Here is a 15,602-nt window from a genome sequence, read left to right as displayed (position 1 = left end):
GAGAAAAATAGAAAGTAAGAAGAACCGGGGCCTGCACTGTGGCATAGCTGATAAAGCCACCACCTGCAGTGCTGGCATCCCACATGGGCACTGGTTCGAGTCCCAGCTGCTTCACTTCTGATCCAGCTCTCTGCTACAGTCTGTGAAAGCAGTAGAAGTTGGCCCAAGTCCTTGGGCCCCTGCACCCATGTGGGAGACCCTGAAGAAGCTTCTGGCTCCTGGCTTCAGATCAGTTCAGCTCCAGCTGTTGTGGCCAATTGGGGAGTGAACCAGTGGATGGAAGACCTCTCTCTCCTTCTCTCCTCTCTCTGTGTAACTCTGACTTTCAAATACATACATACATACATAAATCTTATACAATAAAGTAAGAAGAACCTATGGAAAATGAATGTGAATGGAAAGCCTTCCAGATAATAGTAATAATTAATAATAATATATGTGTGTATATTTTTCTCTTCTTAGAGAAGATTTGGAGGCTACATTTTCATCAGTACATAAAGGTAGATAAGATGGCTGCAGTGCACAGACAGCTGCTTCTGGCACTGCCAAGGAATGACAGTGTCACATGTTCACTGTGGTTTACCTATTTGTCCTGTTGCTCAGACTCTTCAACCAGACTGGAAGCCTTGGAGGTCAGGGGACTGCATTTTTATATTTTTTTAATCTCCAAAGGTGTAGAATTGTGCCTTGTGCCTTGCAATAAATGTTTGATGATGTTGGCGATGTGTGATAAATTCCCTAAGATAAGTTGACGTCTAGTATTTGTTGGTCAGGGTAAGAAAAGGTATCTTGTTCCAAAAGTATGGCATAGTGAACATTGTGATTTATTCTCTGTTCCGGAGTACAGGCTAAGCTGCTGTAACAGAGACTCCTAAAATGTCTTGATTTAAGACTCGAGGAACACGATTTCTCCAACCCGTGGAGGTTTGCGGCCCTGACCTATGAGCCCTGCCTTGATCCTTCACGCGGGGCTTCCATCTCCATGTCTGCGGGAGTTGTCCCCGCTGCTGAACCCATCAGTCGGCTGCTCCTTTTTATTTCTGAGTCCTGTGTCTTGGCACGAATGCATCCCTGCTCCATCCATGCTATTTTGACAAATCTAAAGATAGAGGCAGGCAGTAACCACCCTGAGTTTTCTTATATTTATTTCACGCCTGGTTGAAGCGTGTAGGGCTGTTCGCTTCATTCTACTGAGCAAACCTCGGTCGAGGCCCAATACTGAGGTCAGTGGTGGACACCCGCAAGTTGTGCGGTCCCAACCCGGATGGCAAGCACGCGATCCTCAACAGGCCCCCCCTTAAGTGCTGGCAGCGGAGGCTGACGCGTGAAGACCCGCAGGATCTCCACCCCTCACGCAAACTCCCACCACCACCAGCCTTCGGCTCCACGTCTCGCCTCCGGGAACAGACGCCTGGCCTCAAAAACCATCCCAGCCTGTCAGGTCCCTCAGGTTCGGCTTCTGGTTCTGCCACTGGATTCCTATACGGCCCTTGCACAACACACAGCAATGTGCCCTTCGACAAAATCCAGGGACAAAGTCCGGAGCCGCCTCTGGGAGAGCGAACCCCCAACAACCACAAATGAGGTCTCGTCCCCCAGAACCAAGAGGCAGGGCTGGACTGCTCTACCTGCATCCCAGGCATGGCCGCCTCTGCTGCCTAAGCCGTTCATGTTAGTGTGAACATGGAGCTCCAGTTTTGGCAAGGTCAAGGAGCTTGGCTTTCCCTCCCCAGTGTGAAACCGAAGGCTAAATCTAAAAATAGTTTGGATTTTAAAAGCCTTGCAATTTTTCTGAGAGTATTTTGTGGTTCATGTTGTGCTAGAGGGAAGTAGGGGTAGGCAGGCACGCACGCGGGAAGAACTCCGGGCGTCCCAGGGCTTACAGGTCAAGGGGGCCAGCAGATGGTGCCCAGCGGCCCCCGACCCCCGCCCACAACCCAGGAAAACAGGTCTGAGTCTAGCCTCCTGCAGAACTACATTTCACAGGAGTACTTGCGACACACGGCGGGGCGGGGCGACACTCTCAGAGCGGCTCCTTGGCGCCCCTTGTGCCGAGGTACGCAGCCTGATTGGAGGGCGATCTTGCGGTGCATCCCGGGACTTGTAGTTTGGCGCGTGCATAAGAGACGGGCCTTTGTGATTCGCGGCGCGGGCTCGGTGTTCCCGGCGCGTCCCCGCGCGTGGACCGGACCCCGTTTCGCGAGGCCGGTCCGAACCGAGTGCGCGTGCGTCGAGCCCGAAAGGGGGCCGGGCCGGTACCTCCCGCGGGGCGGGGCCGTCGGTTCCGCGTCGACACCGCCTTCCTGCCCCGCCCCTCGCCGTGCCCGGCCCCTCCTTCCCGGAGCCGCCGCTGAAGCTGCAGCGGGCGGCGGCAGCGGGCTTGGCCGCGAAGGGGGGCGGCGAGTGGCCCGCGCGACGCGGCACCGGCCCCGACCCTATGCGGTGACCCGTGCGGCGCAGGCGCCTCCTGCCCCGCCGGCGGGGCCCGGGCTTCCCGCGGCGGGATGTTCTCCCGAAGGAGCCACGGGGATGTGAAGAAGTCCACTCAGAAGGTGCTGGACCCCAAGAAGGACGTGCTGACCCGCCTGAAGCACCTGCGGGCGCTGCTCGGTGAGAGGCGCGAGCGCGCGCGTGCGCGCGGGGCGCGGGGCACCTGCCGGCCAGGGCGCCTGCGGGCGCGGGCGGGGTCAAGGTCGGGGCTGGGATGCTGGGGGGAGGGGTCCGACCCTCGGTCCGGGGTCCGGGCTGGGGGACCCCCTGAGGCATTGTTTCCCCGGAAGCGGCCGCCGGGCCCTCGGGCACTGCCCCCGCCGCTCGGCTGTGTAAACTTACCTCAGATTGTTCCTGGGCGCCTGCCCTGCGGGTCACCTCGAGGCCGGGCGCAGCGGCCCCTGTCCCCCTGTCCTGCGACTGGATCGGGCCCCAGGTGGGGCACGCGTTGAACTGTCATCTCCCCCTCGCTTCCCATTTTCAAATTCTCGAGTCTGAGCCTCCGGAGACGCCGAGCGGTCCCGGCACAGACTTACTGGCACTGTCACCCTCCCGTTGTCCCCTCCTTTAAAATCGGATTTTTCCCTTGGAATGTGAGACCACTCCCCCCCATGGATTCCAAGTGGTTTTAGCGCAAATTGAACCCCTGTCTCTCTTCCCCTTGTTAAGGCTGATTTTTATTGGGGGTCTGCCCGCGCCGGGTTCTTTGTGTCCTCGGTGGGAGGGAGCGGTGGCCCTCGTGGTGTCTTTCATTATTTCCAGGCTGACGGTCGGGGTTGTTCGCTGCCTTGGAGGGAGGGGCCCTGGAGCCCAGGTGGGCCTGGGGTTGACGTCCGCTGACGCTCACTCCTGTCACCTGCTGTGTGTGATCAGCTACCTGCTGTTTTCTATTTTTTTTTTTAACTTCCTTAGTCTCCACTTTGGTTTAGGATGAAAACACTTGGCTGTCTGTGGACAGACAGCACACTTCATGTTTGTTCTGGATGCCTTTGGTCTTAATGCAAACAGAGAAGTCACCTTGTTTTAGTGTGCCCGTACCTTGAGTTGCTGTCATTCGTGAGAGTTTTAAATACAGGTCTTTTTCATGAGAATCAAGGTTGCAGGTTATTTCTGTGTATATCCTGTGAACTACCTGTAAGGGGGAGTGGGAAAGAAAATAAAGCCACAAAACCCAACACCTGCTTTTGCCAAGTGAAATTATGCACAGTCTCAGATGCCTTGGGATCACACCGACTTGTTCCCTTTGGAATGAGATGTAAATGAGGTACTGTTAGCGGATTAGTTTTCGAGACTTTTTGAAAGTGAAATGTGTTCTGGGTAAACTGAACTTTCTACTTCCTGTAGTGAAACACCACGCACACACAGGTTGCTTTGTGCGGGTGCTCAGTCTGTAGTGATTGATTAACACCTACTGCAGGGACATTTTTGATAAGGAAGAGTTGAGCTGTCTTTTAGAGGATTTGATACTTTCGGATATTTTCAGTGCTAGAAAATTAAAGCTTTTGTTCTTCCAAATCTGCACGATTAAGGTGGCTACATTTTATAAAAGCAGAATGAAGTAAACCTAGATCATTTGGGTTTCTTAGAGATAGATAATGCGTTGTGAGCATTCTGAGAAAGTGGATGCTTTTCAAGTCTCTGTAATTATGGTTTCACTTAAGGTGAACTTTCTAAGGAACTTCCTTTTATCTTTTTCTTTCTTTTTTGTTTTTAACTCATTACGGCCTCACTCTTGTAATGTGGAGGGGTTTATTGATATTTCCTTAGGTGTACGTTGGTGTCTGTTAATGCATTGATTAATGGAATGGGCCAGTTTCCTATGTATATTATTGAGATCGTTATCTGAGGGACTTGGTTCCTGTAAAATGTCGGGAATTCTGGTCATAATTTTAAATGTGAACTTTTTATTTTTTTCCTGTTAAAGATTGTTGTATTTATTTGAAAGGCAGAATTACAGAGAGACAGAGGCACAGAGAGAGGTCTTCTATCCACTGGTTCACTCCCCGAATGGCCACAACGGCTGGAGCTGGGCCAGGAGCCAGGAGCTTTTTTCTGATCTTCCCATGTGGGTGCATGGGCCCAAGTACTTGTGCCACCTTCCACTGCTTTCCCAGGCCACAGCAGAGAGCTGGATCAGATGTGGAGCAGCCAGGACTGGAACTGGCGCTCATATGGGTTGCTGTCACTGCAGGCGGAGGCTTTACCCACTATGCCACAGCAGCGGCCCCTAATGTGAACTTTCGCTCAGAACTGTTTCAGAAACTAAAAATAGTACATTAATGCCCTAGTTCTTCTTGCATCACATGCCCTATTTGATTGCTACTTGGAATACAGAAAGAAGTCAAGAAGACAAAGCTTCTTGAACTGAAAGATAGGAATTAAGCCAAGATCCAGAAAATTGAAGGAAATGAATAGTAATCACTATTTTTTTAAAAGTTTTTTTTTATTTATTTGAGAGGCAGACTTCCAGACAGAGGGAGAGACAGAGAGAAATGTTTTCTGTCAGCTGGTTCACTCCCTAAATGTCCACAATGCCTGGAGCTGGGCTGATCTGAAGCCAAGAGCCAGGAGCTTCTTCCAGGTTTCCCATGAGGATGCAGGGGCCCAAGCACTTGGGCCATCTTCCACTGCTTTCCCAGGCCATAGCAGAGAGCTGGATCAGAAGAGAAGCAGCCGGGACTCAAACTGGGGCCCATATGGCATGCCACAGGTGGAGGCTTAGCCTACTGTGCCACAGAGCTGGCCCCTACTATTGTGTTTTTATATGTATATTTGTATAACATTCTGGTTTTTCGCATATTTTATCTTCAAATGACAATAAGGATGCTATTTTTTTATGTACAAAGATGATACCACTGACATGGGTTTGCCATTTGCAGTAGCTGCTTGATGTAAGCTAGTTAGCCTGTCTGTGAACCTGTTTATTCTGTCTGTAAAATGGGTATAGTAATGTCTGCCTTGTGAAGGGTTATTATTAGTGATGTGTAAATGACTTCATCTTGGAGTAGGCATTTAACAGTTTCCTCTCCCAAGACTTATCTCCCGACCAGTATTTTGATACATAGCTGTTCCTTGTCCCTCCCCCATTCCCAGTTCTTCCTTATTTTTGATAATAGTAATGAATTTGTCCTCTTTCCATAAAAGGTAATCTGTATTTATGATAACTGACTGAGAATCATATAAGCCGTGGGTAGCTGAATAATTTTTAAAAGATTTATTTATTTATTTGAGAGGCAAAATTCACTCTCCAAATGGCTGCAGTGGCCAGAGTTGGGCTGACCTGAAGCCAGGAGCCAGGAGGAGCTTCTTCCGGGTCTCTCATGTGGGTGCAGTGGCCCAAGCACTTGGGCTGTCTTCCACTGCTTTCCCAGGCCATTAGCAGAGAGCTGGATGGGAAGTGGAACAGCGGGGACTCGTGTGGGATCATCAACATGCCTATGGGATGCTAGTGCCGCAGGTGGAGGCTTAGCCTACCAGGCCACAGCGCCGGCCGCGGTAGAGTATTTCTTAGTGTGTCATGGTAATGACTGCAAACTTGTGTAGACAATTTGTGCAGGCTCTGTATTGTAGATTGGTCTGTGAGGAACTGAGGCATAGGCAGGTTTTACAAGGTGCCAGACCATGTACTAAATGGCTTACATGTTGTGTTAATGAGAGGAAGAACAAGGTGCTATTAGGTATCTGGACTTCTGTTTCTCCCTGCACTGTTGAAATCATCACTGCAGATATAAATGAATAAACAAAGGAATACTCAACTGCCCTCCCACCCCCAGGTATTACCATATTGCTTCAGCAGATTCCCTAATTAAAAGTCGAATGAATCCCAAGTTAGAGTATGCAAATAACACCGATAAAAGAAGGATTTAAGATAATAGTAAACGTATGGTGTGATATGTAAACAGATCATTTATATGGTGGGTTCTATTGTAGGATTTCAAAGGGTGGGAAAGACAGTTAACAGTGGCACAAAACGGGAAGATGAGTTTGATGTTGTACTTGTTGAGTTTGAACAGAGGTAAGATCCAGGTAGAGTATCTGGGATGTTGTGGGACATGGGGTCTGGAGTGTGAGGAGAGCCATGGCTCTTCCCACAGCCTGTGATGAGGTGATGTTCCTAGCTCCCATCTACAGATGGGGACACTGCAACAGGGAGGTTAACTGCTTTCTCCCGGCTCCCAGCTGGGAAGCGGCAAAGCTGGGAGCCCTCATTATTAATAAAGCCCACGTTGTGCTTCTGCCGGTTATCAGACTCAAAGGAGATTTACACACCAGAAAAGGTATTCACGCACCAGGATGAACGTTAGCATGTGACATGTTTTCACGTGTCTCACAAAAATGCTGCCGTGATGTTTGGCGCCCTCTTCGTGCTTTGTTTTTCTGTAGTCTTGCATGTCTCATAGTTGATTTGATCATGGCAGAAAATAAGAATCTTCTGCATTTTAGGGTTTGTTGGCCTCTCCATGCCCGTGGTAAGGCCTGCTGAGTGGTAAGATATTTGTGTGGGCACTAATACCACCTGAGCATCTTACAAGCAGAACAGAGCTGGGAGGTATAATTTCAGGCTCTTCAATCAGTCTTTTTTTTTTTTTTTTAAGGATTTATTTATTTATTTTTAAAGTCAGAGTTACACAGAAAGAAGGAAAGGCAGAGAGAGAGAGAGAGAGAGAGAGAGAGGTCTTTTATTCTCTGGTTCACTCCCCAATTGGCTGCAACTGTGCTGATCCGAAGCCAGGAGCCAGGAGCTTCTTCTGGGTCTCCCACGTGGGTGCAGGGGCACAAGGACTTGGACCGTCTTCCACTGCTTTCCCAGGCCATAGCATAGAGTGGATCAGAATTGGAGCAGCCAAGACTTGAACCGGCACCCATATGGGTTGCTGGCACTGCAGGTGGCTTTACCCGCTGTGCCACACTCTTGTGTCTCAGTTGACCTGATTTGAAACCATAATTCTCTCTTTGCTGATTTCTTGCCAGCTACTAATATTGTATACCTATAACCTCTGGAATATAAAATGAACTTTGGACACATAAGTGTCAGATAAATATGCCATCCCTGCTTCCAGGGCCTGAGGTAGTCTTGACTTTTGATGTGGGGAAGGGGAGCCTAGGGTGTCTCAGGTGTTTTGTTGGAGATATCCGGAAAGGGTTGGCTTCCACCTTTTGCTGGGAGAAGGGATATAATTGGTAGGTCCAGAATATTTCACTGGAAATTTTTATAACTTGGGTTTTTGTTTTATTGGTAAGTACTTTATATGAGGAAAATGGCTTTTGCTTAGTGTTTAGAATACTGCTCTTTGGTCTCCAAGCTGAGTGTCATAGATAAAGCTGAAGAGATTTATTTAGAAACAAAAAAGTTAGCTTTCAACATAGCACATTGATCCAATTGGATTCTAAAATTATTTCTAAAAGAAATATGTTGCTGTGTCATAAAATAAAGAATAATTAATATGTAAATGCAGTAAGCAGACTTCTTGTACTTGGATTTGTTTTGCTTTTAAATTAAACTCATGGGGCTGGCACTGTGGCATAGCGGGTAAAGCTGCCTGCAGTGCCAGCATCCCATATGGATGCCAGTTCTAGTCCCGGCTGTTCCTCTTCTGATCCAGCTCTCTGCTGTGGCCTGAAAAAGCAGTAGAAGATGGCCCAAGTCCTTGGGCCCCTCCACCCGTGTGGGAGACCCAAAAGAAGCTCCAGGCTCCTGGCTTTGGATCCATGCAGCTCTGGCCATTTTGGCCAATTGAGGAGTGAAGCAGCTGATGGAAGACCTCTCTCTCTTTCTCTCTGCCTGTCCTTCTCTCTCTGTGTAACTCTGACTTTCAAATAAATAAATAAATAAATACATCTTTAAAAAAAAATTCAACTCAGACATTCCCTTCTGTAGTGTTCATGTGTACGTGTGGGTAAGCGTGTGTGTGCTACAGGTAGGGCTGTGTTTTCAGGGATTGATAAGGCAGAAACCCAGGACTTAGTATTTAGTAGAGAAACAGAGGGGTGAACTATGAGGCTGACCACAGAGGGTTTCCAGCTGCTACGTGGAATGGTCTGGAACAGCAGCAAGGCCCCCACTAAGGACATCTGCTGGTGCTTCCTGAGGTCGGGTGTGGGGTGGTCTTGAATAATTGATAAGCGCCTTTACCAGGTGAACGAGCTAGGGCACTGCATCAAGAGGGGCTTTGTGAAGGACCATGGAGTTGCAGGTACAGTGGCTTTCAGCTGTGGTGTAGGTAGAGGTTGGGAATCCAGGAGTCCCAGTCCCCCCGAGATTAGAAACATGGATGTTGGCAGAGAAGGAGCTCCCACTCTGTCAGATGGCAGGCTCTGAGCATGTAGCCTGGGCTGCTGGCATTTGTCTTTCCCACCATGCAGAGAGTGTCTGCTTCAAGCTGAGTGTCACACTCGGGGAAAAGCACTCAGCAGGGAGATGGAGAGTGACAGGGAGCCCATGGGTCTTGCGTGAGCCAAGGGGTTCGGCCGTGTCTGTGCGAGCTCAACTCCTGAGCTATTCAGGTGTAGGCACCCATAACCGCCTGCCATTGCCTGTGCCAGTCGAGTTGTATTTCTGTAAGAGTATTGATTGACAGCTGTAAGAGTATTGAGTAATGTGCCAGGAAGAGAGGGAGATTCCATATCAACGATGTGTGTGTGTGTATGTGTGTGTGTGTGTGGAGATACGACGTTTAAGAACTGAGGGAATTTGAGTTTACATATTAGAGAAGGAGCGAGTGAAGTCGAGAACAGAATTGAAGAAACTGTAGAGAGCGAGGGATGATCCCCACGTCTTCTCCAGCACCGTCCATGCAGAAAGGTGTGATCTGTCTGGGATCCAGAGTGTGGGCGGGAGGTCAGCCTTCCCAAGAGGCCACTTGAAAGAAGCAAGGGTGGGTGCCAGGCTCAGGAGGAGCCTCCTGCCCTGACTTCCGATCGCTGCAGGGGTGAGATCAGCTCCGAGGCAGCGTTCTAGCCGCTGTGATGACAGGCCCTGGTGTGTCTGGCTCCCTCTTCTGTGCCGTGAGCCCTTTAAAGGAAAGGAAACGACTGGGCTCTAGAAGGCTTTTGTCATTGTTCTTTCTGGAAATCATCAGTGCATTTAGCTTAAATGTTAACGTCCTGGCTGGAAGAGAGAACGAGGCCAGTTTAGGGAGTGCAGGTGTCACCTGCCCTTCCACTTGGTGACCGTCTGAGCAAAGTGGGCCTGAGGAGGGACTTGGGAGTCTGTTATGCCCTCCACGCTGTCCCCTCCCCCGCGCCTTCCCAGTCTCGCTGCTGGATGTGACTCTGGCATTGGGATCATTTTGATTTTTCTCCACTGAGTCTTTCATGAGGTTTAACCCTGTGTACGGTGGAACTTCGCTGCGTGGATATCCCCGTTTCATGTGGCACTTTACACTTTTGTGAAGTGTGTCCTCATATCATCATTTAATCAAATGACTACCTTACACAGTCAGCTATATTAATCATAAAAGGTGTTGTTCAATTTCTGTGAATGTATTTTCTGTTTTTTAAAATATTTATTTAAAAGGCAGAGTTAAGAGAGAGAGAGATAGAGATCTTTATCTGCTGGTTCATTCTCCAAATGGCCACAACAGCCAGGGCTGAGTCAGGCCGATGCCAGGAGCCAGAGCTTCTTCCAGGTCTCCCTCATATGCTCAGGGGCCTAAGCACTAAGATGTCTTCTGCTACCTTCCCAGGTGCATCAGCAGAGAGCTGGGTAGGAAGTGGAGCAGCCAGGATTCGAACCAGCACCCGTACGGGATGCCAGCACTGCAGATGGCTGCTTAACCTGCTTTGCCATAATGCCCGCCCTGTAGATGTGTTTTAGGTGACCTGCAGTGCAAGTAATTTTCTTATAGTTGCAGATTCTTGGATGTGTCAGTTTAAATAGCTTTCTTAGGTGAAGAGATCCAGAATTTATAAGCAAAACCCGGCAATTGAGAGCTTGATGAAGTTAAAGGAGGAATTTACAGAAATTACATCTTTTAAAGGATTGATCTTGCTGATTTGCAGTAGAACTGTCTTTCAGAGTTCTAAGTCCTCAACTTGGGAGTTTAGCTTTGGCTATTGGAAAAGAGATCTTTCCTAATGTTTTATACATTGTTTTAGAAACTGAAACCCCATCTGGAGTGTGCAGAACACTATTTTAGAAGTAGCTGTAATCTTGAACAGTAAATATGTAATTTGATTTTGCTATTACAGTTGTGGTTTAGTTAGAAAAACAATTCTTTGTAGATGAAACTAAGGAGCCGCTGATACCGTCTTTGTTTAAGTCACGGCACATATTCAGTGGACCTTAACCGTGCTCTCAAGGACACCTAAGGTACTACTGACATTGCTTGTGTCCAGCTGTGGGAGTCCTAGGCAGCCTGACTGATTGACAGCCCCAGCTGTTGCCCCCATGGATCTGCCAGGTTGGAGCCAAAGCTGAGTGAGCTTCCCCTGGGCGGTTCTCAGCCCCTTGCTGAGGGTAGCGGGAGTACTGACGCTGCCTTTTCCTGGGAGACCCACGTGCCTCTGAGGGGGACTTTTGCTGGAGGACTGCTGGGTGGCCTGGCCGAGACCTTCTGAGAACTGTGTTGAAGCCTGCGGTCTTCCTACTCGACTCCCCTTCCTGCCTCCTCCCTTTCCTTCACGGGGACCACACCTGCACTGTGGTCGAAGCCTCTGCATGCTGTCTCCAGCTCTGTCCGTGTTATTCTCCCCGACTGTTTTCTCCCGTAGATGGCTTTCCCGTCTGATTCTGTCTTAGTGTCTACTCTGCTTGTCAGAGAACACAAACTAATACGCCATCCCTTCCCCAAGAAAGTGTTCTCCCAGGACACAGCACCAGCGTGTTGCATCTCCCACATAGACTTTCCTGTCCCCTTGCCTTGCAGTCTGCTTTCCTCAGGATTCCCACAGCCCTTTGCAGCTCTCACTTGACATTTATGGCCTCTGGCTTGTGTTCTGCCTCACTTTCTGCCTCACTCAGTGGTAAGTACACAGAACAGCGGCAGCTTCTCGTTCCTCTTGATTCCTCTTTGAGACATTCTTTTTTGTTATGAAAAATAATATTAGCATATATTCAGCACTCTCTGTGTTCTGATGGCTGGCATACACACTTTACATGCACGAATTCATTTAATGTTCCCAAATGAGATAAGGAACATCACCCATCTTACAGATACACAGCAGATAGGAGCCTTGTGCAAGGTTATACAGTTTGTAAGTGGCAGAGCCAGGATTCGAACCCAGGCAGCTGGCTCCAGAGTTCTCGTGATTCATTTAATGGTTATATACCCAACACCCAAGCGTGTGGCAGATATTGCACCTGGCACTGGGGATGCCAGAGCTTGCAGTATGAACCTGTGTTTTTGAAAAACAGAGTTTCTAGAAACATGACTTCTGAACAGCTCTGGATGTAAGTCTGTTGGGGAGAAGCTGGCCACCCGCGTGGATGTTGTGAGAAATTCTCCAAGCCTGCCTGCCCACAGGGTTGTTTTTTTCACCAGTTAGGGAGATGGTGAAGTGAGGGCAGTGGTTTCTCCCAGAAGGACTTTCCAGCTGCCTTTTTCTGTGTTTATTCTCAGGCCAGCCTTGGACTCCAGAGGGAGCCGGCGTGAGAAAGGACTGTTTCTGTGGAGAAGGGAAGAGGGGTCGCAGTGCAGGTCTTCCATGGGGAGGTCTAGGCAAGCCCCCAGTGCAGGTCTTCCGTGGGGGGGGGGGGTCTAGGCAAGCCCCCAGTGCAGGTCTTCCATGGGGAGGTCTAGGCAAGCCCCTAGTGCAGGTCTTCATGGGGAGGTCTAGGCAAGTGCCCCAGCTACTCTTACCTGGAAACAAAATTACGGTAACTTACATTTGAACTTTACCAAAACCCAAACTAAGTCACCACTTACCCAAAAGGAACCATTATAGCTTCGAGGAAAAAAAAAATTAAGTAAGATCCTTCATGGTGTTTCCAGAACTACGTGGAAGAGGAGGGACTGAGGCATATTTCTAAGGGGTACCCTGGTTTTTCTGCGCGGCCACTTTTCTGGTTTACGGTAGAGCAGAGCTCCCAGCGCTGTGGACTGGCCGCTAAGATGAGGCTGTTCTGGGGCCAGATACACTTGATGTGACAGAGCTCGTCCTGAGCCTGGGGAGGAAGGAACGTATTCCTCTCTCTCTTGCCCAGTGTGTATATGTATCATATTGCAAATACTTGTATTTATTTTCTCTCTTCCTGCTCTTAAAATAAATGCATACACACAAAAAAAGATACATCACCTTTAACTGAAGTAAAAAAGTCTATGGTAAACTGGAAAAATAGTTGAACTTTGTAAGAGGGAAAATAATTATATACTCAATACTTAAAAACATGTGTATTGAAAAAATTATAATAAATATTCAGAGTAGATGTATTTGTGACAAATAAATGCCAAGACCTGTAAGAATTAAAAAAATTATTTTCGAAGAGAGAATGTTTTAAATATTGCTTAGCACTAATAATCTAAGATACATAAACGTAAAGATTAAAATATATTTACCCATTGCATTAGCAAAGTTAATATTTCTTTTTCCTGTTGATAACATACTGTGTAAGCTCTCTAATGCACTTTGATAGGACTATACTATGATATAGTCTTTCTGGAAAGTACCAGTGATCTTTAAAACATATGTAATTGACCAGGTGCCTTTTCTAGAAAATTATAATAGATATACTCAAAAACTAGTCTACTGGGGCAGGTGCTGTGGCATAGTGGGTAAAGCCTCCGCCTGCAGTGCTAGCATACCATATGGGCGCTGGTTCAAGTCCCGGCTGCCCCAATTCTGATCTAGCTCTCTGCTATGGCCTGGGAAAGCAGTAGAAGATGGCCCAAGTACCCATTAATTTGCACTCTAAAACTCCAGGGATACAGAATTAACTACAAAGCAAGTGAGTTCACCGTCCATCAGGAATCACTTTAGGGAGAAAAATAGAAAGTAAGAAGAAATGGGGCCTGCACCGTGGCATAGCTGATAAAGCTGCCACCTGCAGTGCCAGTATCCCATATGGGCGCTGGTTCAAGTCCTGGCCACCCCACTTCTGTTCCTGCTCTCTGCTATGGCGTGGGAAAGCAGTGGAAGATGGCCCAAGTGCTTGGGCCTCTGCACCCATGTGGGAGACCCGGAACAATTTCTTGGCTCCTGGCTTCTGACCGGTGTAGTTCCAGCCGTTGCGGGCCATCCAGGGAGTAAACCAGTGGATGGAAGACCTCTCTTTCTCTCTCTGCCTCTACCTTTCTATAACTCTGCCTTTCAAATAAATAAATACATTTTTTCTTTTTAAAAAAACTAGTCTACCAAGAACTGTATTGTAGCATTGTTTGTATATTTAAACTTTTTTATGACGATGTTCACATAATATAAAATGAGCTATTTTAAAGTGAATAATTCAGGCTGGTGCCGTGCCTTACTTGGTTAATCCTCCTCCTGTGGCGCTGGCATCCCATAGCGACGCTGGGCTCTAGTCCCGGTTGCTCCTCTTCCAGTCCAGCTCTCTGCTGTGGCCCGGGAATGCAGTGGAGGATGGCCCAAGTGCTTGGGCCTTGCACCCACATGGGAGACCGGAAGGAAGCACCTGGCTCCTGGCTTCAGATCAGCACAGCTCTGGCCGTAGCGGCCATTGGAGGGTGAACCAACGGAAGGAAGACCTTTCTCTCTGTCTCTGACTCTTCCTCTCACACACTGTCTATAACTCTACCTGTCAAACAAAAAAAATTGAATAATTCAGTGGCATTTAGTACATTCACAGTGCTTGTGCAATCACCACCTCTGAAACATTTTTATCACCCCGCAGAGAACCTTGTGCCCTTTAAGCTTCACTCCTTATGCTGCCCTCCCTGGATTCCCTAAGAACCAGCTGTGTGTACGTGTTTAGCTGGATTGGACTTTTCTCAGTTATTCTGCTGCACCAGAAGGGGAGTGTGTGTTGGGTGTGTTTGTCTTTGTCTGCACTATTGGTCACAAGTGGTAGAAGCCCAGGTCAAACTAAGTTAAGCAGAAGAGGGATTGAGGGACACTGAGGTTAAAGGAGTTAAGGGAACGTCTGGTGTTGGGTACGGCTGTCCATAGGGATGCAGGTGGTGTCTAGGGCACTCACCTATTCTGATGTCCACTCTCATCTCACCTTCCCCTTGGTGGAAAATACGTATTTATTCTTGTTTTCTGTGCTTCTGCTTCATTCTGGGGTGAACGCTGCCTGAAAGATGGTCCCTGCATTGCCAGGCTGACGTGAGCTGGCAGCTAGTGACTTTTAAGAGGATCGTGACTCCTCTCCAGGTCCCCCCAGTGCCTGACAACCTTTCTTACTGGCCATAATTGGGTCATGTGCTCATTCCTGTACCAGTCCCTGAGTGAGGGAGTTGTGGTAACCTGGTCAGCCAGAATTACTTTTTTTCTTTCTAAAAACTGAATCTCCTTCTGGCTCCTGTATTTCTTTCTTTCTTTCTTTCTTCTTCTTCTTTTTTTTTTAGTCCCGCAGTGGGACTAAGAGCAGGGCAGCGACCTGCAGTGACCCGAGGTTCACGGGCATTGCTGTGGTTCCTGCATGGAGAGTGGACCTGGCTTGGCTGGCCCACCTTGGATTGGTTTTCTGACCACAGACTTTGTAAAGAAAGCTGTCTTTATCTTAACTTTGTAAAAGATCAGATCTTGTGCTCCAACACTGAGCAGTGGCTGGAGGCAGCAAAGAGAAGAGGTAAGAGAAGGAAAGAGGTGCCAGAGGAGAGGTGGCCGTGGGAGCTGTGGCAGGCGCAGGCATGGGGGATGAGTCCCCTCCTTACTGTGGCAGAGAGTGCGATGAGAAGAGAGGGAGAGAATGCTTTGTGACCAGTGGGACGGGCAAGCTGGAGTTGAAGGCTATGGAATGTGGCCTGCGTGTGGTCTGAATGGGAAACAGTGTGGACACGGGCTTGCTGATACCCCAAACCCTGATACCAGGCAGGCGCATGAGAGAGTGCCCCGAGGTTGACGAGCAATGGCGGCCTGCCAGTGGCCGACAGAACGAGCACAGGAAGATGCTGCTGGGTCAGCATGAGAGGAATACTCCGTTACAGTAGATAATGATACTCTGTTATTATATAAATGTTCTGTGTCGGTATTTTATATAACTGATCGCAGAA

At 48.5% G+C, this 15,602-nt stretch overlaps 1 protein-coding gene across 10 annotated transcripts in view; it reads left to right on the top strand.

Annotated features, from left to right (window-relative positions):
• Positions 1–2,317: 2,317 nt before the first annotated feature.
• The window catches only part of RALGAPA2 (Ral GTPase activating protein catalytic subunit alpha 2), a 328,989-nt gene continuing 315,704 nt past the window's right edge, over positions 2,318–15,602 (top strand). For all 10 annotated transcript variants that reach the window (XR_007919407.2, XM_070052134.1, XM_070052133.1 and 7 more), the window contains exon 1: positions 2,318–2,610. Coding sequence is in view for 9 of the 10 variants with exons in the window: in XM_070052134.1 (XP_069908235.1) it covers positions 2,505–2,610 (106 nt within the window). In the remaining variant the exon portion in view is untranslated. The remainder of the gene's footprint in view (positions 2,611–15,602) is intronic.

This window comes from Oryctolagus cuniculus, chromosome 11, assembly GCF_964237555.1.
Source record: "Oryctolagus cuniculus chromosome 11, mOryCun1.1, whole genome shotgun sequence".
Taxonomy (NCBI): Eukaryota; Metazoa; Chordata; class Mammalia; order Lagomorpha; family Leporidae; genus Oryctolagus; species Oryctolagus cuniculus.
The sequence above is the reverse complement of the archived record's forward strand: the minus strand, read 5'-3'. Positions and strand labels throughout refer to the sequence as shown.